General features: G+C 36.3%; 1 protein-coding gene and 2 long non-coding RNA genes across 3 annotated transcripts; 1 reads left to right on the top strand and 2 right to left on the bottom strand.

Moving 5' to 3' along the window:
- Positions 1-1010: 1010 nt before the first annotated feature.
- On the top strand, positions 1011-3440 carry LOC126667546 (uncharacterized). The gene is made up of 3 exons (XR_007638214.2): positions 1011-1057; positions 2764-2836; positions 3241-3440. It is a non-coding gene; the product is annotated as an uncharacterized LOC126667546 (long non-coding RNA).
- A 10679-nt stretch (positions 3441-14119) lies between these two features.
- Positions 14120-16178, bottom strand: LOC130015152 (uncharacterized). The gene is made up of 2 exons (XR_008790146.1): positions 14633-16178; positions 14120-14530 (listed from the first exon to the last, which is right to left on the bottom strand). It is a non-coding gene; the product is annotated as an uncharacterized LOC130015152 (long non-coding RNA).
- A 473-nt stretch (positions 16179-16651) lies between these two features.
- Positions 16652-18991, bottom strand: LOC126669698 (F-box/kelch-repeat protein At5g42350-like). The gene has a single exon (XM_050363235.2). The coding sequence runs from the start codon at positions 18631-18633 to the stop codon at positions 16894-16896; it is 1740 nt and encodes a 579-aa protein (XP_050219192.1). The 5' UTR covers positions 18634-18991; the 3' UTR covers positions 16652-16893.
- Positions 18992-23179: the final 4188 nt, after the last annotated feature.

Genomic DNA, 23179 nt, shown 5'->3' with positions numbered 1-23179 from the left:
ATATCCACTAGCACCATCTTGTTGTAGAAATGTAATACCCCGTAAAATTTCGATATTTAATTTTATAAGTTACAGATTTTTTTTCGGTTTGGTGGTTCGATTTGTGGTTTGATCTTTGGTTCGGTTTTTTTTTGGTCCGGGTTTTGGTTCCCTTACTTTTGGTTCAACCAAAATGGTTGAACCATCAGTATTGAACCAGGTCTCAAAAGAGACCTGATCAATACGTAGTGTCTCGTTCGAGACTTGAAAGTCTCGAACGAGACGTTCCTTTTTCTTTTGGCAGCGGGGAAGGGTACTTTGGGGCTTATTTTCACTCCTTTCAGAAGCCTTTAAAAACGTAACTTCTAACCTAATCTCTTCTCCATGCTTCATACAAACCCTAGCCGCTTTCCGTACTCAATTTCGCTGAGAATCCTTTCCGCTATCATCAACCAAAGTTTAGTGAAAATCATTGGTAAGTTTTAATTCAATCTCAGATTTTGTTCAAAAACGACCTCTCCGTTCATCACTGATTTCTATCTCGTTTCTGAACCGAAATAGGTTCCGCTTCCTTCCAGAGATAGAAGACTCACGTATCTACAAATCCCAACTTTTGTTTTGAAGAACGGTACGTTATACTCCCTCCGTCCCGTTTAAGAAGTCCCATATTCTATTTTGGGATGTCCCATTTAAAAAGTCCCATTACTATTTTTAGGATGTTATTCTATTGAATATCCTATTTTACCCTTATTTTAGTTATCTTAGAGGAGCTCTATGAAAAATTCCACTATCATTAATAAGGGCAAAACATGAAAAAACATGAAAAGACAAGAATAATTAATGTTTTCTTAATCTGTGTGTAAAGTCAAATGGGACTTCTAAAGTGGGACGGAGGGAGTATTTCTCGTACCAATCGCCGCCGTTTTACCGTTTTCTGGATATTCTGTTTTAAATTTAATTCGACCCGTCTGAAATTTGATTCGTTTGACAGCCGTTCGGAGGTCGAAATCAATTCCGTTTGTTTCCCGTGGAAGTAGACTCACGCATCTACGTTTCTACACCTTTCGTTCGTCAAACGGTACGTAAACAAACCCGTAACAATCGATGCCGTTTCACCGTTTTTATGCGTATTGTTTGATCAATTTGAATGTGAAGTTTCTGCCGTTTCCTTCTTTTCTTTGCACTGAGTTATTGCTTGATGATTATCAGACCATTGATTGTTGGGTTCGTATAACCTTGATCAAGTGTTTAGTTAATGAAAAATTGTAATAAATTGTTCAAGAGTTAAGAAAAATTGAATGTGAGGATGATCAGTTATGGCGGGCATTAGCTTCTGTGAGTGAGGAATTGAGATTGTGCCTTGGGATGTTTAAAAGAGAAGATGATGGTGTGTCAGTGTATAATTTGCTGTTTTGAATTCTATTTTGGCTAATTGATGGTTTTGGTAACTAAATTCTTGTGACTTAATTTAAAAGGTTCCTAAGCTTATTTTAGCAACAATTTGTTTTGATCTTTAAATATTAAATTACGAAATTGGTTTTGACTTATTAATTAACGTTTTAAATAATATTATTATTTATAAATTGAAATATACTTCGGGCATTAATATTTTAAGTTTAAATTAAATATTAATTTTATAATAGTTTATACTTAAATATTATATATTGACTATACTAAATAAGTTTTAGGGATTTTATTTAACTTGAAAGTTTGTCAAATTGATTATATTATTTTAGGCATAAAAATAATATTTGAATATTTAAAAATTAATTAATAATTATTATTAATTATTAATTAATCGATAATTTAAGATTTTGATTTAGAATGCCTTTGAGATTAAGGTCATATTTTTACTTTATTTTGTTATTTAGTTATGATACAGGTCGAGTCACAGAGATCGCCTGTTTGCTCTTCCTGCACAAGTAACAAATATAAGCTCAAAGGAGCTCAGGTTTGCTCAGCCTGAAAGCCACTCCGATGCTTAAGTCAGAGAGGGTTTTTTGGTAAGTAAATGAGTGTAAAAGTATTTAAGTCTGATTTGTGCTTACCCTTCTCAGCATTCGGTGGCTTCCTTTTATAATGAGTTTAAGGCGGTTGTTATCTGGTAAATCGTGGGTTTGTCCCACGATTATTGATAATGGTGAAGGCACGTTCCCGATTATCCCGGGTAGTGGGTGTCAGGGAACGGAGTGGATGAGGTCGTCTAGATGGCAGACCTGGATGAGTCCGCCCGAGACAGACATGGGCGATACTCGTACTGTCGCTGGGCGATGGGAGGTTTGGAGACCCGTTGGGCGAGCATAGCATTTGTTAGGCGATGCTTGGAGTTCTGATATTATTAGGGCGGTATCAAGTTATTTGAGATATTTGCCGGTAATAATTAGTTACTTGGGTTTCAAGCTATTGAGTTCTATTTTAATGTCGATTAATATTTTATTAAATATTAAATTATAAATTGTGGTTTATAACTCTGGTTTTATGGTTGGGTCGGGTTAGACTTGGGTCGCCCGACATGTGGGTTTAGCTTGGTAGTTTTTGAAAAACTCGGCTAACCCACTATTTGAGGAATTGATTTTATTTATCAATTAAATATTATTTTAATAATATTTTCGGATTGAATTTAAATACGAACTCAATAGTCTTGAATTAATTACGGCATTACATTTTATTTGAGGATTGTGTTTCTCTGTGATTTATCTGGTTATTTAATTGCGCTAGTCCTACGTGGTGTCTAGTGATCTTAGAGTTAGGGGTCAACGGATTTTAACCTATTTATTATTTTAGACCCGTCGACTGCTCGTGCTTCGGAGTCTACGCAGGGTTAGCTGTTTGCCAAGATCACGTGGATAAGCAAGCAGTGAGTTTATAGTGCTATTTACCGCTTTATTAAGTACCGCAATTTATTTTAATATTATAAATGTTTGCGAACTGTTTTTACGGATTATGGAACTGGATTGAAACGAGCTACTCGATAGGCTTGTATCGAGACTGTGTGCACCGGTAAGTACTCTGGGAAACGGCAGACTAAAGTCTTGCTCACGCTGGTATATTTATTTGACGAGGATTTGTTCCCGTCCACTCTGGGTTTATCGGTATGCTATGTCATACTTACGCTGGGATCATTTCAATACTGTTTTTCCATAATCATATTATATTAGTATAAAAATGTTTTGATTTAAGGGTTTTAAACTTAATAAATGTAAATAGTATTGCGAACTCATCTCAGTATATCTGACTCCGTTGTTTTCCCAAATTTTCCAGGTTTATGATTTGAAAGCTGGTCCACTCCGATTCTTTTGATTCCTCGGAGGTTTTTATGTTATTAAACTAGTTTCTATTTTTCGAACTCTTAGACCGCAGTAGAACTAGTTATTTATTTCATTGGATTATTATACTTTGGGATTATCGATTTGCTCGATTATTTATTGGCATGTTCACTCCGGATTATTTATTTTTATATATAAGGCATGCTGTTAAACTTTCCAGATATTTAAGTTATTTATATTGTTTATTGTTTTTCCGCAAGGCTTGCTACGGGTTTTGGTACGACCATACCCATACCCTAGCGCCGGTCACGATCCACGAAATTGGGTCGTGACAAAGTTGGTATCAGAGCTTTAGTTTCGAACTAAGGTCAAATTTTTGCATGTTATGTGTTTATCGCTTTAAGGCATGTTAAGTGTTATAGTTGTGTCATAGGATCTACTGCGGAATTAGGATTTAAGTTTTGTCTTTTGAAACGTCATCTTTTGTTTTTTAAAACTTTCTACCTACACCTTTAGGGATGTTTGAGTCGGTCTTATGTGTTACTAATGTTTTACTTTGCGAAATTTTTGCTTTACTCTGGAATGTTTGTGTTATTACTCTAGATAAATTGTTAATTTTTGAGCTGTTTAAATTATACTCTGGGTGTTGCCAAGTGGGCATTATTTGAGAATTGTTTGTTTCATTCTTAGGAATGAATACTCGTAGGCGTGCTACAGCTCAGGCTGAGGCTGAAGCTGATGACGCTATGTCGATTGAGGTCGACCAACATGAACCAGGGGTTCAAGTTGGCAGGGGACGTGCAGGTGGAGTTCCGGCTGGTAGAGGCCGAGCTGGCAGAGGTCGGGGTGGCAGAGGTCAGGCTGCTGGAGGTAGAGGTAGGGGACGTGGTGGTGCAGGCGTCCAGGCACCAGGTGTACCACAAGCTCCTATCGATCCATTTGACTTCACGACGTTTCTGGCTGGGATCACTGCACTCCAGAATAATCAAGTGCAACTGCAGGCGGGACAGATCGCCATGCAGAACCAGTATGCTATGCTGGGACAGATCGTGCAGCAACAGGCACCACAGGCTGGTGGTGTTGCGGTTGGTGGTGTTGGAACCACTGACAGGGAGCTGGTATTGGCTTACATGAGGTTGAAGCCAACGGAGTTTGACGGTTCCGGAGACGCGCTGGATTTTCTCGAGGAGGTTGAGCAGAATGCTCGGCGACTACAGGCTACAGAGCGTCAGACCGTCGTTCTGGTAGAGATGTCAATGAAGGGTTCAGCTGGGGACTGGTTTCGAAGCTCTGTTCATGCTGACATGGCTACCATCTCCTGGGCTCAGTTTGTGGCGAGATTCAGAGCTTTCTTCTTGCCGTTTTCAGTGACAGAGGGTTTCAGAGACAGACTGCTGGTTCTGAAGAGAGATGACAGATCGGTACACGAGTACACTACTGAGTTCGTGAGACTTAGTCGCTTTGCCCCAGATCTGCAGACTGAACAACAGAGGGTGAACGATAGATACGTGAAGGGTCTGGGTGCTGACTTTATTAGTCTTGTGACTGAGACGACCAAGGAATTTTCTGCTGTAGTGGACAGTGCCCGTCGGATGGAGGCAAATTTGCTGCACTTTGGGAAAATGACTGAGACGAAGAAGGCGAGTGGTGGGCAGCAGGGTGGTAGTAGCAACTATCACCACAAGCCTTCCCAGTACAAGAGTCAGAAAGGAGGTGTTCGAAAAGGGTATCAGCCGTATTCTCACAGTTCGGGTTACAGTGGGAATAGCCGTGGATCTGGTCGCGGTGGTAGAGGCTCGGGTAGTTACAGTTCTTCTCAGGCACCGCAGCAGGGGCAGGGTCAGGCCAGAGTATTTGCTCTAACTCCTCAGGATGCTCGTGCATCAAACGCCGTGGTGCAAGGTACTATTCCCATTTCATTTGTAGATGCCTTGGTTTTATTTGATGCGGGTGCTACACACTCTTTTGTTTCATCGAGTTTTGCTGCTAAATTGGGTGTGACACCATCTAGGTTGTTAGAGCCTTTATCTGTATCTACGCCTTTGTCTGACTGTGTTGTGGTGGATGTGGTCTATCCTTCTTGTTCTGTGGTTATACATGGTAGAGAGCTTAGTGCTGACTTGATTATGCTTGATGTATTGACTTTTGATGTCATCTTGGGGATGGATTGGCTTTCACGCCATTTTGCATCTATCGACTGTTGAGGGAAGTCGGTATTGTTTGGGATTCCGGGTGATATGCCTTTTTCCTTCCAAGGGGAAAAGACAGAAGCGCCTAAGAATCTAATTTCGGCGATCAAGGCCAAGCGTATGATGGGCAAGGGTTGCCAGGCCTTTTTAGCAGTTGTTCGTGACTTAGAGGGTGACAGTGGTGATGTGCATAGTGTTCCGATAGTGAATGAGTTCACTGATGTGTTTCCGGAGGAGTTGCCTGGATTACCACCCGATCGTGACATCGAGTTCTGTATTGATGTTGCTCCTGGAACAGCTCCTATTTCGATACCGCTGTATCGGATGGCTCCTGCGGAGCTGAAAGAGTTGAAGGAACAGTTACAGGAATTGCTTGATAGTGGTTTTATCAGACCAAGTACTTCTCCGTGGGGTGCTCCGGTGTTGTTTGTCAAGAAGAAGGATGGGTCATTTCGGCTGTGTATTGACTACAGACAGCTAAACAAGGTTACTATCAAGAACCGGTATCCTCTCCCTCGTATTGATGATTTGTTCGACCAGTTGGAGGGTGCTAAGTGCTTTTCAAAGGTCGATTTGAGATCCGGGTATCATCAACTTCGGATTCGAGACGTCGATGTGCCTAAGACTGCTTTCAGAACGCGGTATGGGCATTTCGAGTTTCTGGTCATGTCCTTTGGGTTGACTAACGCACCAGCAGCGTTTATGGATATGATGAACCGGGTATTCAAGCCTTTTCTGGATCAGTTCGTTATTGTGTTTATTGATGACATACTGATTTATTCTCGGAGTGAGGAGGAGCATGCTTTCCACTTGAGAACGATACTGCAGACCTTGCGTGAGCATCAGCTGTATGCTAAGTTCTCGAAGTGCGAATTCTGGCTGGATCAAGTTACCTTCTTAGGACACGTGGTGTCAAAGGATGGGATCAAGGTTGATCCGACGAAGATTGAGGCGGTTATGGATTGGCAGAGGCCGAGGTCAGTTACCGAGATCAGAAGTTTTCTGGGGTTAGCTGGCTACTACCGTCGGTTCGTGCAGGATTTCTCCAGAATATCTGCACCGATGACTAAACTGACACAGAAGGGTGTTAAGTTTGAGTGGACTGACAAGTGCGAGGCGAGCTTTGAGAAGCTCAAAGAGATTCTGACTACAGCTCCTGTGTTAGCTTTTCCATCTGGCATTGAGGGGTTCACTGTGTATTGTGATGCTTCTCGTATCGGTTTGGGGTGCGTTCTGATGCAACATGGTAAGGTGATTGCCTATGCTTCTCGCCAGCTGAAGAAGCATGAGGTGAATTATCCTACTCATGATCTAGAGTTAGCAGCTGTAGTTTTTGCTCTCAAGATTTGGAGGCACTACTTGTACGGTGCGACTTGCAAGATCTTTACTGATCATAAGAGTCTGAAGTACATCTTTGATCAGCGTGAGTTGAATCTGAGGCAGCGAAGATGGTTGGAGTTACTGAAAGACTACGATTGTTCTATTCAGTACCATCCGGGCAAGGCTAATGTGGTAGCCGATGCGTTGAGTCGCAAGTCTTCGGGCAGTTTGGCCCATATTTCTGAGGTTGGGCGGAGGCCCATGATTCGCGAGTGGCATGGGTTGTTAGCTTCGGGGTACAGATTTCAGGTTTCGCAGAGAGGCTGTTTGTTGGCATAGTTGCAAGTGCAACCGGTTTTGATTGAAAGGATCAAAGCTTCACAAGCTGAGGATCCACAATTGAAACGAATTATGGATGAGATCCATCTGGATGGGAATTCTGAGTTTGTTCTGGCGGACGGAGTTCTCAAATACGGTTCTCGACTGTGTGTTCCGGATTCGGATGGTTTGAGAGACCAGATTCTGGAGGAAGCGCACAAGTCATCTTATAGTGTTCATCCGGGTTCTACCAAGATGTACCATGATCTCAAGGGTACATACTGGTGGAGCGGAATGAAAAAGGATGTTGCAGAGTTTGTGTCTAAGTGTTTGACTTGCCAGCAAGTAAAGTTAGAGCATCAGAGACCATTTGGATATCTGCAACCACTACCTATTCCAGAGTGGAAATGGGAGCGAATCGCTATGGATTTTGTGGTTGGTTTGCCACGTATCCGACAGGGGTATGATTCGATTTGGGTGATAGTTGACCGTTTGACCAAGTCAGCTCACTTCTTACCGATCAAGGTTACTTACCAGGCTTCGAAGTTGGCACAGTTGTACATCGATCGGATTGTGAGTCTCCATGGTGTACCAGTGTCGATAGTTTCGGACAGAGGTTCAGTTTTCACCTCTCGGTTTTGGAAGGCGATGCAGGAATCTCTGGGTACGAGATTGGATTTCAGTACTGCTTTTCATCCTCAGACTGACGGTCAGTCTGAGAGGACTATTCAGACCTTGGAGGACATGCTCAGGATGTGTGTTCTGGATTTTCAGGGTAGCTGGGATACTCATTTGCCTTTGATTGAGTTTTCCTACAACAACAGTTACCACGCTAGTATCGAGATGGCACCTTATGAGGCCTTGTACGGGCGCAAGTGTCGATCTCCTATCTATTGGGAGGAGGTTGGCGAGCGCAAGCTCTCGGGAACAGAGATTATTCAGATTACCTCAGAGAAGGTACCGTTGATCAAGCGGAGATTGGAGACAGCGTTTAGTCGGCATAAGAGTTATGCTGATCCGAAGAGGAAAGACATGGAGTTTCGGGTTGGAGATTTCGTGTTTCTTCGGGTTTCGCCTATGAAGGGCGTTGTGCGTTTTGGTGTTAAGGGGAAGTTAGCACCGAGATATGTTGGTCCGTATGAGATCATTGAGCGTATTGGAGCAGTGGCATACAAGTTAGCGTTGCCACCAGATATGTCGTTGGTTCACCCAGTGTTTCACATTTCCATGTTGAGGAAGTGTATTTCTGATCCTTCTCACGTGATAGTACCCCAGAGTGTTGAGATTGACCATGAGCTATCTTACGAGGAGCAGCCTGTAGAGATTGTTGATACGCAGGTTCGTAAGTTACGGAGTAAGGAGATTCCGATGGTCAAGGTTATTTGGCGGAACCATTCTGTTGAGGAGTGCACTTGGGAGACCGAGTCGGATATGCGGAGTCGCTATCCTTTTCTTTTTCCTTGAGGTACGAAAATTAATTGTTGTGTGAAATTTTGTGAGCTTTATTTGTTTTTGTGTTATCTTAAGTGCTATGTGTTTATTGTGTTAAATTCGAGGACGAATTTTTAATAAGTTGGGGAGAATGTAATACCCCGTAATTTCGATATTTAATTTTATAAGTTACAGATTTTTTTTCGGTTTGGTGGTTCGATTTGTGGTTTGATCTTTGGTTCGGTTTTTTTTGGTCCGGGTTTTGGTTCCCTTACTTTTGGTTCAACCAAAATGGTTGAACCATCAGTATTGAACCAGGTCTCAAAAGAGACCTGATCAATACGTAGTGTCTCGTTCGAGACTTGAAAGTCTCGAACGAGACGTTCCTTTTTCTTTTGGCAGCGGGGAAGGGTACTTTGGGGCTTATTTTCACTCCTTTCAGAAGCCTTTAAAAACGTAACTTCTAACCTAATCTCTTCTCCATGCTTCATACAAACCCTAGCCGCTTTCCGTACTCAATTTCGCTGACAATCCTTTCCGCTATCATCAACCAAAGTTTAGTGAAAATCATTGGTAAGTTTTAATTCAATCTCAGATTTTGTTCAAAAACGACCTCTCCGTTCATCACTGATTTCTATCTCGTTTCTGAACCGAAATAGGTTCCGCTTCCTTCCAGAGATAGAAGACTCACGTATCTACAAATCCCAACTTTTGTTTTGAAGAACGGTACGTTATATTTCTCGTACCAATCGCCGCCGTTTTACCGTTTTCTGGATATTCTGTTTTAAATTTAATTCGACCCGTCTGAAATTTGATTCGTTTGGCAGCCGTTCGGAGGTCGAAATCAATTCCGTTTGTTTCCCATGGAAGTAGACTCACGCATCTACGTTTCTACACCTTTCGTTCGTCAAACGGTACGTAAACAAACCCGTAACAATCGATGCCGTTTCACCGTTTTTATGCGTATTGTTTGATCAATTTGAATGTGAAGTTTCTGCCGTTTCCTTCTTTTCTTTGCACTGAGTTATTGCTTGATGATTATCAGACCATTGATTGTTGGGTTCGTATAACCTTGATCAAGTGTTTAGTTAATGAAAAATTGTAATAAATTGTTCAAGAGTTAAGAAAATTGAATGTGAGGATGATCAGTTATGGTGGGCATTAGCTTCTGTGAGTGAGGAATTGAGATTGTGCCTTGGGATGTTTAAAAGAGAAGATGATGGTGTGTCAGTGTATAATTTGCTGTTTTGAATTCTATTTTGGCTAATTGATGGTTTTGGTAACTAAATTCTTGTGACTTAATTTAAAAGGTTCTTAAGCTTATTTTAGCAATAATTTGTTTTGATCTTTAAATATTAAATTACGAAATTGGTTTTGACTTATTAATTAACGTTTTAAATAATATTATTATTTATAAATTGAAATATACTTCGGGCATTAATATTTTAAGTTTAAATTAAATATTAATTTTATAATAGTTTATACTTGAATATTATATATTGACTATACTAAATAAGTTTTAGGGATTTTATTTAACTTGAAAGTTTGTCAAATTGATTATATTATTTTAGGCATAAAAATAATATTTGAATATTTAAAAATTAATTAATAATTATTATTAATTATTAATTAATCGATAATTTAAGATTTTGATTTAGAATGCCTTTGAGATTAAGGTCATATTTTTACTTTATTTTGTTATTTAGTTATTTGAGATATTTGCCGGTAATAATTAGTTACTTGGGTTTCAAGCTATTGAGTTCTATTTTAATGTCGATTAATATTTTATTAAATATTAAATTATAAACTGTGGTTTATAACTCTGGTTTTATGGTTGGGTCGGGTTAGACTGGTCGCCCGACATGTGGGTTTAGCTTGGTAGTTTTTGAAAAACTCGGCTAACCCACTATTTGAGGAATTGATTTTATTTATCAATTAAATATTATTTTAATAATATTTTCGGATTGAATTTAAATACGAACTCAATAGTCTTGAATTAATTACGGCATTACATTTTATTTGAGGATTGTATTTCTCTGTGATTTATCTGGTTATTTAATTGCGCTAGTCCTACGTGGTGTCTAGTGATCTTAGAGAGGGGTCAACGGATTTTAACCTATTTATTATTTTAGACCCGTCGACTGCTCGTGCTTCGGAGTCTACGCAGGGTTAGCTGTTTGCCAAGATCACGTGGATAAGCAAGCAGTGAGTTTGTAGTGCTATTTACCGCTTTATTAAGTACCGCAATTTATTTTAATATTATAAATGTTTGCGAACTGTTTTTACGGATTATGGAACTGGATTGAAACGAGCTACTCGATAGGCTTGTATCGAGACTGTGTGCACCGGTAAGTACTCTGGAAAACGGCAGACTAAAGTCTTGCTCACGCTGGTATATTTATTTGACGAGGATTTGTTCCCGTCCACTCTGGGTTTATCGGTATGCTATGTCATACTTACGCTGGGATCATTTCAATACTGTTTTTCCATAATCATATTATATTAGTATAAAAATGTTTTGATTTAAGGGTTTTAAACTTAATAAATGTAAATAGTATTGCGAACTCATCTCAGTATATCTGACCCCGTTGTTTTCCCAAATTTTCCAGGTTTATGATCTGAAAGCTGGTCCACTCCGATTCTTTTGATTCCTCGGAGGTTTTTATGTTATTAAACTAGTTTCTATTTTTCGAACTCTTAGACCGCAGTAGAACTAGTTATTTATTTCATTGGATTATTATACTTTGGGATTATCGATTTGCTCGATTATTTATTGGCATGTTCACTCCGGATTATTTATTTTTATATATAAGGCATGCTGTTAAACTTTCCAGATATTTAAGTTATTTATATTGTTTATTGTTTTTCCGCAAGGCTTGCTACGGGTTTTGGTATGACCATACCCATACCCTAGCGCCGGTCACGATCCACGAAATTGGGTCGTGACAAATTTGGTGACGTGGCTTTCTGGACAACCGGTGCCGTCAAAGTTGTCGAATTTGGGTATCTTGAGTCTTTCCGGGCATTTCTCGGACAATACGCTCGTCGACAGAGGTGATTTTCCATCTGTCATGCTGCTGCTCTTGACTTGTCTTCATCTACCTTCTGCATTGCTTCTGAGATGAGCCTTCGAACTTCTTTCAGGTCCACGTTGTCCATTCCCATCTCAGATCGCCTGGGAACGGGCAGTTCCGTCTTCCTTTTCTTCATCTTTAATCGTAACTACTTCCGGATTCGTCCATTCCGGGTCATCGGCTATGTCGTGCGACTTTTCTGTTCCGCTTGTCCTCTTATCGGTCAGGTTCCGGGTCCTGCTGTTGGGTGTCTGTAACCTAATTGACTCTATCGCCTCTTCTACCACCGTGACCACCTCTTCTCTGAAACACCTCATCACCCCATTCATTGTCAGTCCAAGGGTTTCCTGGAAATCCTGGCTGGACCCACCTTCCGTTGTGGGTGTCAAACTCCCGAATCCATGAAAGAAGATTTATGATCTTCCTACTGCTCCCGGAGCTATGGGGGTTCGTGGACTGTCCTCCGTGATCTCTGATACACCGGGTAAGGTGCCCTTTTCCTTGACCACTAGTTCTGTTGCGTTCTTGCTCACATCCAGGCTCAATCCGATCAGTAAAAAATTTATTCTTGTGATTTCTCATAGACGACGTCAAATGATGGATCTGGATGTCAGATGTCAGTCTAAGAGTCGGGACGTTGAGTTTCGGATCATGTGTTTGTCATGTGATGATAGGTTTGATGAGCGGCCCCTTTAGCAGGTGGAGTTGTGGTCCTTTTATAGTGTTTACAGCGGGCTTCATTTTTCTTTCTTTCTTTAGTCGATGTGAGATTTGTTGTTTCCTTCCTTTTACTTTATTGTATTCGCTTGTTCCATCAGGACTCAATTTATCGTTATTGTATGTGGAAATAAATTTCCATCACATAATAAGTAAAATAATTATTTTTTATGATTTAAATTTTATAATAATTAATTTCAAATAAAATATAGAACATTACATATTGAACATGTACAAATAAGATAAAAAAAAAACCTTAACGTTCTATATTGAAAATTGATGTAAATTAAAAAGATATTTTTCAACATCAATAAAATACTCTCTTACAAAAGAAATATATAAACAATGCATAATTCATACTTACTAAAAGTATAAAATTTGAAATCAATTAAGTTTGAGAAATAAATCTACATTAAATGCACAATTCACAATTTTTTAGGTTTAAAACAAAATAAAAATTAAAGATTGAATTATAAAATTATAGATTTAGAGATAAGGAATACTTTATTAAGCATAATAACTAAAAGTAAATACTTTTCAATTTTTCAATTATATTTTTCTTTTAAGATAATAGTATAAAATTTAAATTTACATATAAATATAATATATTTTATTTTTATTAAAATTATGGATTAAATTGTTAAAATGATATAATTTTAATCAATTTGGCCCTTTATTATAAATCGAGGGAGCCAATGCAATTTTTTTTTTGGTACAATTTCTGACCAAGCGTCCACTTTTAGGTGTTTTCAAACGTTGGGATTCATTTTGTTATAAAAAATTTGATAGAATTTGATTCGTTATAACCTCTAAATGTTAGGATTATTTTTATCATTTCTCCTGAAAAGTTGGACATTTTTATGTCAAAAAATTTAACAAAAGTTTAATTTCCTCTTTACATTTATAACCATGTGGAATGATCATTGGCAGAACCATATTTTCTTTTAGAATTTAATTTTTCTCTTTGGCAGGTTAATGCTTAAATCATCTCTTTTCAGGATTTCTTAGACTTAATTGTTAAAATTAATGAAAGCCTGGCTATACTATGAAATTCTCTGAATTTATGGTCTTACGCTTTGGAAATGGTTGCTTCAAAAATCGGATCTTAAGTTCCAATTGTAAAGTTAAAAGTTTAGCATAAATTTTGTATGTGTACATGTGATCTTAAATTCAGAGTAAGGTTTTTATACACCATTTCATCGGCTTAATACATAGTTTGACCCCTGAACTTGTACACTTTTACCCATCTAACCTCTAAACTTAACGTCTCACCTATCGAACCTCTGAACTTGTTAAATAATCCGATTTAACCCCTAAACTTGATAAATACGTAAATATTGAACCCCTCCGTGCCACCTGTCACTTGAAACATTCTAGAAGAAATTGTGTACGGAGGGGTTCAATGTTTACGTTTTTATCAAGTTCAGGGGTCAAATCGGATTATTTAACAAGTTCAGAGGTTCGATAGGTGAGACGTTAAGTTTAGAGGTTAGATGGATAAAAGGGTACAAGTTCAGGGGTCAAACTATGTATTCAGCCCCATTTCATCCCCTACTTAAGGGACTAAGGAATTTTGTGTTGTGCATTGGTCTGAAATTTAGTTACAGTGTTCTAAATTTCTATTGTTAATACCATCTGCTAAATCATCTATTTGTTCTAACTGATTAATTCTTCAATGCAGTGCACTTCGTCTTTGATATTTTCTTTGCGGAAGAGATCTGTTAATTCGTGGCTGCTTGTTGATTAGTACTTATACGCTTGAAACTAGCGCGAAAATGGATAACGGATAACGTTTGATGCTATGGAGGTTACGGATCAAACTGGATAGAGAAAAATCGTCCCTAATGTGCATGCTTCAGCTACTATAGTAAGATCCACGCTGCGCATCAATCTCACAGCCTTACATTGTATAGTTTTGTTACTGTGGCCGAATCCAGAAACCACCGAGCAATCTCTTGTCGCTGGTTTAAATATGTAGAGGATTTTTAACCGGATGTGCTTAACAAAAATAGAAGACATTTCGTCAAGGGATATACCTTAATCATTTAAGGTAATGTGGGACAGAATAAGATAAAATGTTTACAACAATCTAGCACGAAAAGTAGCAAGATGGAGATGCAACACAGTCGGTGCAAAAGAAAAAGATGGGATAAAAATGGTAATCCGGTATGAAAACCTCATAAGAAACCACTCACCTTAATATCGAAAGACTCCAAGTGATTAGCGTTTCCCGAAACTGCAAAAAAGATACTAAAAACATTGTAAATCTCTAGAATTATACAAGCTTTGTTACTCCACAATAACAAACATAAACAATCATGTGTTAAACAAACAATACCTTCATAACAAGTTTTGTGATCTCTCAGGACAGAAAATTCCCACTACTTGAGCTCAAAACAGCAATGGAAAGCTCAACAAGTAAGACCCCAAATCAAATTCAAAAGTACAAACTGATTAAAACACATTTTAAATTTGATATGCAAATACACCAAATCTCCAATACTAAATAATGTAAATTAGAAATGGAAATGAAGAATATAAAGCAATGCTCTCATAGAAATCAAATAGACTCTTCATTAGAATTAATCCAGAACAACATATTAGATTTATCAAATTTACAATGCAATAGCATATAGCTAACCGGATAGATGCATAAAGCGGTGAGTCCTCAAATTATGTATATAAATTGAGTATTTCATCTAGTGCAAAGAGGCTCAAACAAAGACAATTCACCATTACATAACTCTAATAAACTACACACGAATTTCTATAACTTCGAAATTAGTTAGCTAATCTAGACATCTGATTTTAGATCAATCTAATAACTTTTGATCACTACGGTTGGAAAATAAGTTTATCTACACATAATTAGTCCACTGCAAACAAGTATTAAAGTACAAAGAGTAGAGTAGTACATCTATAATTTTATAAGCTAGAAATTAGTTAGAACATAAAGTGTCTCTCAACTATGTCATCTGAATATCAAAACCAATCTATATGTTCTTCAAGCTCTTTCCGCAGAAAAAGAATAAGAAAAACACATAACACATCAGCAAAGAAAAACCTAAATCGTCTAATTCTTGCTCAACAATAGCAATAGAAGGAAGGCATAATAGGCACATAAACTGTTCTAATCGACTACGTGTAAAGCTACTCAACCATTTCGTAACGTTTTTCCTTTGGATTATCAGCAATAAAGCTAATCAGCTAAATAGTAACTTCCTTTTAAGCATCCTTCGCATATATTAGCTACAGAGGTTCACTTGATAAATCTCTGTGTTCCTGAAGTTCATCCTAGAAAAAAAAAGTTTTTCTATCCTATCCTAGAACTTTAAATGTATTACAAATTATCCCATTTCACATATTCATAAAGTAACATAAATATGTAACTTTTCTATCCTATCCTAGAACTTTGAATTGCAATCAACTTTTGCCTGCCAGTCTATTATTTAAATTATCAACCAAAATTTGATTACCGCAATCACCACAAACATTGATCAAAATAAAGACCATATGTAGGATTTTATACACAAACAAAAACAACAAACATACTGAATTAATCACGTTCAAGTAGCCAATCTATAAGCTGTTTTAGAATTTATAAGTTCAACTAATCTTTATAAGTCCGACTGAACAGAAACAAAACATAATTCAGCAACATACAAAAGCTCATCAATCCTATATTGTTTTTTCTATGATGAACATCGTCATGAGATTGAGAAAGAAAAATAAAGAAAGAAGACCAAACACATGCAAGTCTATTTCCTGGTTAATCATCTGTTATATGGAATTAGCGTTTCTAGTTTCTAACACCAATATAGTATTTACGATTCCTATTTTCTTACCAAGTACCCGCAGAACTTGCTACCAAGTGATGTACTATGTTATCAACTCCCATAGAAACTCAACTTTCAAATGCTGCACACCATACTTTGGTAAATAACTTAGCCACAGTGTAATATCTAGTTATTTCTTTAAAATTTTTAAAAAAATCGAATAAACAACACTGCAGTAGGCATAGTAGACATAAATACATGCTTAACCCAATTACAAATGATGAATTCATGACTGATGTTTTGCTGGAAAAAAGTAAGCAAAAATATCATCAAACCAGACATGAATTTTACTAAAAATGATTTGAGCATTGTGACAGAATTACAAGCAGACTAAAATAAAAAGCATGAGAAAGATAAAGCTAGCATACCGATTTGTGGAAAAGAAGAGCGAAAATTTGTGATGCAATGAAATCAAGGATTCTTTTACAAACATCTATAAGCCATTCGTCTATAGTTAGTTCATATTTCAGTATCAGCAATCTCAATCTCAGACGCCTCCTCGAACATCCACATCCATCAAATTAGACGAAAACAGGTGAAATTCGTTATTAATGAAATTGTAAGCAGGTAAACAAGATTGGGAATACAGGATTAATCTATGAACAGTAGAGAAGAAAATAAACGGAAGAAACCAGACAGGTGCAAACTGATTTGTCCAAAGCTTGAATCTCAAATCTGAAATCGCAATGGACCGCAAAAATTGCCTTATGTTGGTCTATGAACACCTAGAGTTTTCTGCACAAGACAGTATTCACCAAGGACTTCACAGATGAAGCACAGCCAGTGATTTAGTAATGCAAGAAGAAGCATCCAATTCATGAGTCATGTGATTCCTCGAAATGTGACTCCAGTTTGTCCCTGTGTCCGACACATCACATACAGTCAGAAAGTCCAGCACTTGGCCAAAGATTTTGAACATTTCCACCCCGAAAATAAGGTTTTTATCTGCAACAAATGCAGCATTCCAGTCCATCGGGGCATCCGGATGTACAGAAACTTCGGTCCAGGTAAGATACATAAGATCTAGCTCCCACAATTTCCTCACAGCCTTGTTTCTCTGGCCTATCTGACCATCCCCTTCACACCAAGAGACTGAAAGCATGAATAATCGATTAGTACAAGATACGAGTTTAGGGTAATACTCGTTCACACGAGGGGGGAATGGAAACGTTTGGATTGCTATCCAGAAGCCCCTTTCTATGTCATATCCCATTAGCTTGTCAGTCTCTGAGTAAACGTAAAATATTCCATTACATACAACCCCGGAGCACACAACACCAAAATCTATCGGTAGCTTCTGGATTTCTGTCCATTTATTTGAAATGGGATCATAAATTTCTCCAGAATCCAAAGGCTCATCCCAAGATCCAAGACCTCCAACAGCAATCAAAACAAACCTTTTACAGCTTTTAGCATTTGGCTGATTACTTTTTTGTCTTATAAACTTGTGTGACTTTCTGCTATGCGATGTTGAAACCTCGTTTTCGTCAAAAGCATATCTGTAATGACGTCTTAGAGAAAGCTGGTGAGGATCCTCATAAACCTCTGACGCCGTGCCAATTCGAGACCTAGGAAAACGCCTTTCTTGCCGGTGCTGACGACTATGACTGATTGAATAATCAGAGCTGACTTCTGATGCTCCTAAAACAGGCATTGATCTAGCATACCTCATGGAAGCAACCTTGCGCCAAGATTTAGTTAAAGGACTAAACACCAATACCCCTTTGTGAGTCCTGCATGAGCTCCTATCAACTCTCCCAAAATGGCTCAAGCTAGAACAACCTCCAACGATATAAATCTCATCCAGCATACTAGCAACAGAGAACATGAACCGTCCTTTTAGAATATCAGAATCAATCCTATGCCACTGGTCTTGAAATACATCTAGAACATGTATCTCCCCAGAACAGTAGTCGTCTTTAACGGCCCCAAATAGAAACAGCCATGGATTTTGATACAAACTCTCCCGTCTGATATGCAAGAATCGAGGAGTGGTTGTCAAGTATCTCCACTTCTTACACACAAGTCGAGCATTCATAAGACTGGTTAGTGGGAGTCTCACCAAACACATTTCCAATATATCATCAGGAACAAACATATGCAACCGGCTATTCTGTGTGGAATCTTCAAGTTCAAAATCTTTTCGATTATATTTCCTCCAAAACTTCTCTCTAACCCCATATGAGAAACAATCAAAACCCGGTTCATCATTACCACAAAGTGGCTTATATCCCTTTCCTTCCTCACTAGCAATCGACGACCTTCTCCTACTGGCGGGATCACCACATTCATCGCTGGTATCAACCCCAACTTTACAGCCTCCATCTCTACCAAGACATCTAACAGAAATGCCCTTCACATTACCATCACCCTCTCCTTCACATCTATTGTTCTTTTTACTCAACTTATGACTAACACTTCTAACGAGGCGCTGCGAGACGGTTAAAGCCTCAAAATGTGTATTAAGAGAAGATGCATCTCCATTCAATCTCTTAGAAAACATTCTATTAACAATCGTTATAGACCCTAATCATCATATTAGCTAAGCAACAGAAACACAGCAGAACAACCCTAGAACAATAATGCAAAAAGCTACAGACTTTCAGTTTACAAGAGCCCTAATTCAGGATAAAGCAGGGTTCTTTCCAATAACTATGATAAGGGTGTTGCTCAAATGTAAGCAGAGATTGATATGTAAGAGAAATAAGACTTACCCAGGTGAGATTTGATACAGAAGTAGCAACAAAATCCAAAACCAAATCTAAGGTAATGAGTTGAAGCAGTTCAATCAATTTTTAGTTAATGAAAAGAAAAGCAAAACAGAAGAAGAACAAAAGGTAACAAAGCCACCCACTCACTCTCATTAATAAAAACCCACCTATCACCTTTTTTTTTTCTTTTCCTTTTTTCTCTTTTTCTTTTGTTTCTTAGTTGTATTATTTTTGGTTTTTCTTAATTTTAGGACAAAAAAAATATTTGTTTTTGTTGTTTTATAAGTTATATTTAACATTCATTTTCTAAAATGAAATGATGTGAATCTATTTTTTATGGCTTTTGTGAGCCAAAATATATTTGTATAAAACTATTTTATTATGTAGGATCGCAAATTAATCTATTTATTAAGAGACATGTGAATTAACTAATTATTTAAATATTATACTAATTAATAATATTTTCATTAAAATTGTTGCTAATTGATTGATTATTTTATCATAATTTTTTTGAGGAAAGTATTTATTATAATAAAATTGATGGTCTTTTCATAATTTTATTAGTGAATTAAGTTTGTTTAAGAGTTTTACTGATTAAGCCTGTTGGTGTGGAAGAGTGTGAACCAGACGGATGTGATGAGATAGAGAATACTAAAGAACGGGTTCGGTAGAGAAATGATAGGATTGTTCTTGATGTTTTAAAAATCGGACCAACTAGACGGAACTGAGAACCGACTAGTGGTCTAGTTTAAAAACTATAAAAAACCATAATTTCAGTCGAAGCAAGTTAGACCGGATTGAACTGGGAGTTAAACCGGTAAGCCGCTGGTTAAATCTGCAACAAGAATTAGCGATGGATAAATACCTAAAATTCGTCGATAATTTTATTTTTAAAATTTTTAAATTTATTTGTTGAATTAGTTGAAGCGACAGTTAAACCGGTCGAACCGATTAAGTCAAAAACCAGTCTATCCACCAATTTGATTTTTAAAACACTGATTCCAAATAAATTTTGGATGTATGTGCCGGAAGGGATGGCCGGTGACACCGTCAAATGAAAAACGAAGGAACAGTCGGTGGACCCAGCCATGCTTTTTAGTCAATTTGATGATTAATAATTTAATACTTAATACTCACCTCACCCACCATCTTCACTGTCCAATTATTAATTAATTTTAGAATTTAGGTAAAATCTATGTTGAAGAAACATTAGTGTGTTGTTGGTGCATACAAGAGAGGGCTCTGATAAAAAAATTTAATGTGATCGCTCTGTTTTTGTTTAAATGTCATTTTCTAATAAAACATAAATAGATTGCAAAAAACACAAATATTAATAAAAATCATTAAAACTATATTTAAATTACTAAATAACCTTTTATAAATACTAGTTTGTTGTATATGGCGCTATATATATATGAGATATTTGAATGTAATTTTTTAATTATATATGTATTATAATTTATATTTGAGATTATTTCATGTAGTTTTCTCTTTGTACATATATCAGTCATTTATAAAACTAGTTTTGCATTACGTGCTATGCACGTGGCTCGTAACGAGAACTCGTCAATGTACATATTAGTAAATTTATTATAATTATATTGATTTTTTATTTATAATTAATATTAAATTAGTTAAAAAAATTGTAAAAGAAAATATAATATATTCGGTTATTAAATTTTTTTCCATACTAAATTTATTCTTCTTTTGGTTTTATAATAATAATTAAATAATTAATTTAATTTTATTAATAATATCTTTAAAAATAATAAGATAGAAATTTAAATAATAATATATTGACCAAATACAGTATTTTAATTTTGTAAATCAAACTAAAAGATAGGGATTCCTACTAATTTGGAGACAATTTAGTTATTTTTTACATACTAAAAACTAAATTGGAGATAATTTAGTTACCTATTCTAATTAGGACTTTAATTATAATAGTGATTAATTAAATAATTAATTAGTTTATGACTATAAAACCTTTATTTAGTAATAAACTGAAAAGGATTATTTAGTAAATTTGCATGCCCCCTATCCGTGCTTATATATATATAGTATAGATATAGATTAAATAAACTGATACATATGACCATCTACCCAACCTAAAATAATCTAATCAAACTTAAATTCAAAACTCACCCATCATTTACTATACACCCGCCGGAAACCACCTTTACGACCTCCGGTCAAAAAAATTTCCGACCAAAAATTAAATAAAAAAAATATATTTTTCAATTTTAAATCCGTCCAAAATTAAATAAATAACTAAAAATAATATTTTTACATCTTAAATAATTAAATAAAAAATTATTTAATATATAAAAAAATTATTTTAGTTATTTATTTAATTTTTGAACAGATTTTTTTTTGGAGATGGATGGCGGTGGCCGGAAAAAGGTGGTGGCGGTGGGTGGCAGTTTTTAGGTTTGATTTGATTGGATGATCGGTTTATGTTTGATTTGATTCGATGAGTGGGTTAGTGTGTTTAGATTTGATTAAATGAAGTTTGTTTAATTTGTTTTTTGACTTTAGAAGTATTTTGGTCATTTTTTAGATAGAGGCGGTTTTTTAGGGCAGTTTTGGGGCAAAAAGAGTTTACTAGCCCATTAGGTAAAATTGAAGGGGATTTAGTGATGGTTTTAAAAATTTAGGAGGTTTAGTGATGTTTTTAAAAGTTTAGGAGATTTTGTGATAGTACCCCCTAAATAGTGTCATGGTTGATTTTTTTTTTGCCAAAGATAACAATATATAAATATATAAGAAGAAAGGCCATCTCATGAAGATGGTGAACCCTCTCAAAACAAAATATCTAAAAGTGTACTTCGCGGCTACTATTTGAGCCATCCAATTACACATTTGTTTACCAAATTATAAGTGAGAATAAATTGTTAAACAAACGATAGCAACATAGAATGATAAAATTTAAAAGTTGAAATTACTTACTTCTGATATCGACTAAAGTAATATAAATATTACCTTAATTTTGTAGAATGCGCAAAATTGAAATATCGGAATCATTCAAAACAATACTCACCCGCAGAGCGTACCTAATCATTTAAATTAAAACAACAATAATATAATAAACCAATATAATTTTACCTGATAATAGCGGATTTCACCAACTGACGATAGATGCCATAAGCTAAAGGGGCTATTTGAGAAGCTCCTCTTACATAAGTAAACGTGATAAAGAAAACACCCAATTGGGGATGAATTTTTTCTCAAAAAATGACTAAAAATTCAGAAAGTATACAAAAGAAGAAAAAAAAAAATTAACCAGAGCCCCAATTAAAAAAATTGTTGATATTCTATAATAATTTTTTCTTTTAAATAATTGTTATCTTTAAAACAAAATAACTTTAAAATTTAAGTACTGAAATTTGTATATAATGAAGAAGAAGACCTAAAATTGGTATTTGAATCGTTTGGTGTAGTTGAAATAACTGAAATTTTCGTTATTTAATCAAGTAAGAAAAATTCAATGGAATTTTATAACTGTCTTGATGTTCTTTTTTTATTATTTTTGAGAAATATGGAGTATTCAAGAGCAAATTGATAGTGAAGAACAGAGAAGGGTTACCTCCGATTGCAAGCAATTTGCCATCTTTTTCTCATTTTCTTCCCTTTATTAAAATAATATAGTTGAAAAGCTAATTGTGAACCTCTTACTCATTATCCCAGGTTTATCCACCAAAATCCCACATGTTTTATAATTGGATCGATTAGGAACCAATATTTCGTAATACACCCAAATACAAATATTTATTTGCTTTTAATTGAACAAAAATTAAGTAGATAAATAACATTCATTTTTTTCTTTCAGACAAAAGTGATCAAGCATCTGACTGTGTTTTAAAGAGATCGGTAAAATTCTAACTAATTTCATCCCAAATTCATCATTGAATAAACAATTAAAAATGGCAAAGAAAGAAAAAAGAAAATTAGGATTATATTTTGGAGATGTAGTTAATTGGAAATTGTTGGATTTTAGAGGGGTAGTGGTGAAGCGGTGGCGGAAAAAAAAAGTTATTAGCTAAAAAATTTAGACATATTTTTAAAGTCATTTCTTTTAGTTGTTTTTTGATACTATTTTTTTTTTTGATAATTTAGGGAGGGGAGAGCGCTTGTGGGAGGAATCGAACCCATGACCTAGCAGTTTGCTGCTTAGCGCTTATACCATTTGAACTACAGCTCATCGGTGTTTTTGATACTATTAGACCTAACTGTTAAGGTTTGTTTTATTATTTATAAATTTTAGGGAAAAGGGTCATTTATGCCCTTAACGTTTGACTCGAGGATCAAGTAAGCCCTTAACGTCCGGAAAGGTTCAAA

The sequence above is a fragment of the Mercurialis annua genome, linkage group LG2, assembly GCF_937616625.2.
Source record: "Mercurialis annua linkage group LG2, ddMerAnnu1.2, whole genome shotgun sequence".
NCBI lineage: Eukaryota > Viridiplantae > Streptophyta > Magnoliopsida > Malpighiales > Euphorbiaceae > Mercurialis > Mercurialis annua.
The sequence above is the reverse complement of the archived record's forward strand: the minus strand, read 5'-3'. Positions and strand labels throughout refer to the sequence as shown.